The following is a 759-nucleotide window of genomic DNA, read 5'->3' on the forward strand; positions in this document are numbered from 1 at the left end:
GGGGGAAGGGGAGAAGGGTGGGAGGAGGGGGAGGGAAATGGGAGGCTGGGAGGAGGCAGAAACTTTTTTTTCCTTTTCTCAATAAAAAAAAAATTTAAAAAAAAGAAATGGGAGATAAACTACACCTATGAAGTCTCATCTGCATTGTGGCCAGAAAAGGGGCACAAATATCAATGCTAACATAAAAGAGGATAATTTCACCTGCTCTCAACCCTACACAAAGAACTATGGCAAACTAACAAATGTTGAGAATAAAAGAAATAATCTTACCCAGGGAAAGTCCTCAAATTGATAGTTCAATAGCAAGCGGTCAGCCCAAACATCATATACATACCAGTAGCATTACAAAAATAAAAATAAAGAAACCAAGTAAGAAGTCTCTAGATCTGATTATATACTCACCAATGATGAGAACTAGCTTCAACATGGTTGCTTCAGTACTGAGCCAGCACAGTCTTGATTAGTTTTATATAATATTTTTGTATCTATTAATCACAAAGATTTTCAAAGAAAATGTTTACTAGACTATATGTGTGGCTAATTGGTAAATCAACAGGTCTTTACTACTGATTCTGCTTTTAATGCCATGCCTCCTAGCAGGAGGTAGAGTACACAGTAACACAAAGCGCTCCCATGCTTAATAACCTTTCCCTCACATCCCAAGACTGATAAACATCTTTTAAGATACTACCATCAGGCTTTATTTCACAGAATTTTTATACCTGGCACCAAAGTATGTTTCTATTGGCAGGTAAACAA

At 36.9% G+C, this 759-nt stretch overlaps 1 protein-coding gene across 1 annotated transcript in view; it reads right to left on the reverse strand.

The window, feature by feature from the left end:
- Positions 1-471, reverse strand: part of LOC102000433 (acidic mammalian chitinase) — a 21,345-nt gene extending 20,874 nt beyond the window's left edge. The window contains exon 1 of the mRNA XM_005357156.2: positions 403-471. Coding sequence (XP_005357213.1) covers positions 403-427 — 25 coding nt within the window. The 5' untranslated portion in view covers positions 428-471. The remainder of the gene's footprint in view (positions 1-402) is intronic.
- Between the last annotated feature and the right edge of the window lie 288 nt (positions 472-759).

This window comes from Microtus ochrogaster, chromosome 21 (genome assembly GCF_000317375.1).
Source record: "Microtus ochrogaster isolate Prairie Vole_2 chromosome 21, MicOch1.0, whole genome shotgun sequence".
NCBI classification, from domain to species: Eukaryota; Metazoa; Chordata; class Mammalia; order Rodentia; family Cricetidae; genus Microtus; species Microtus ochrogaster.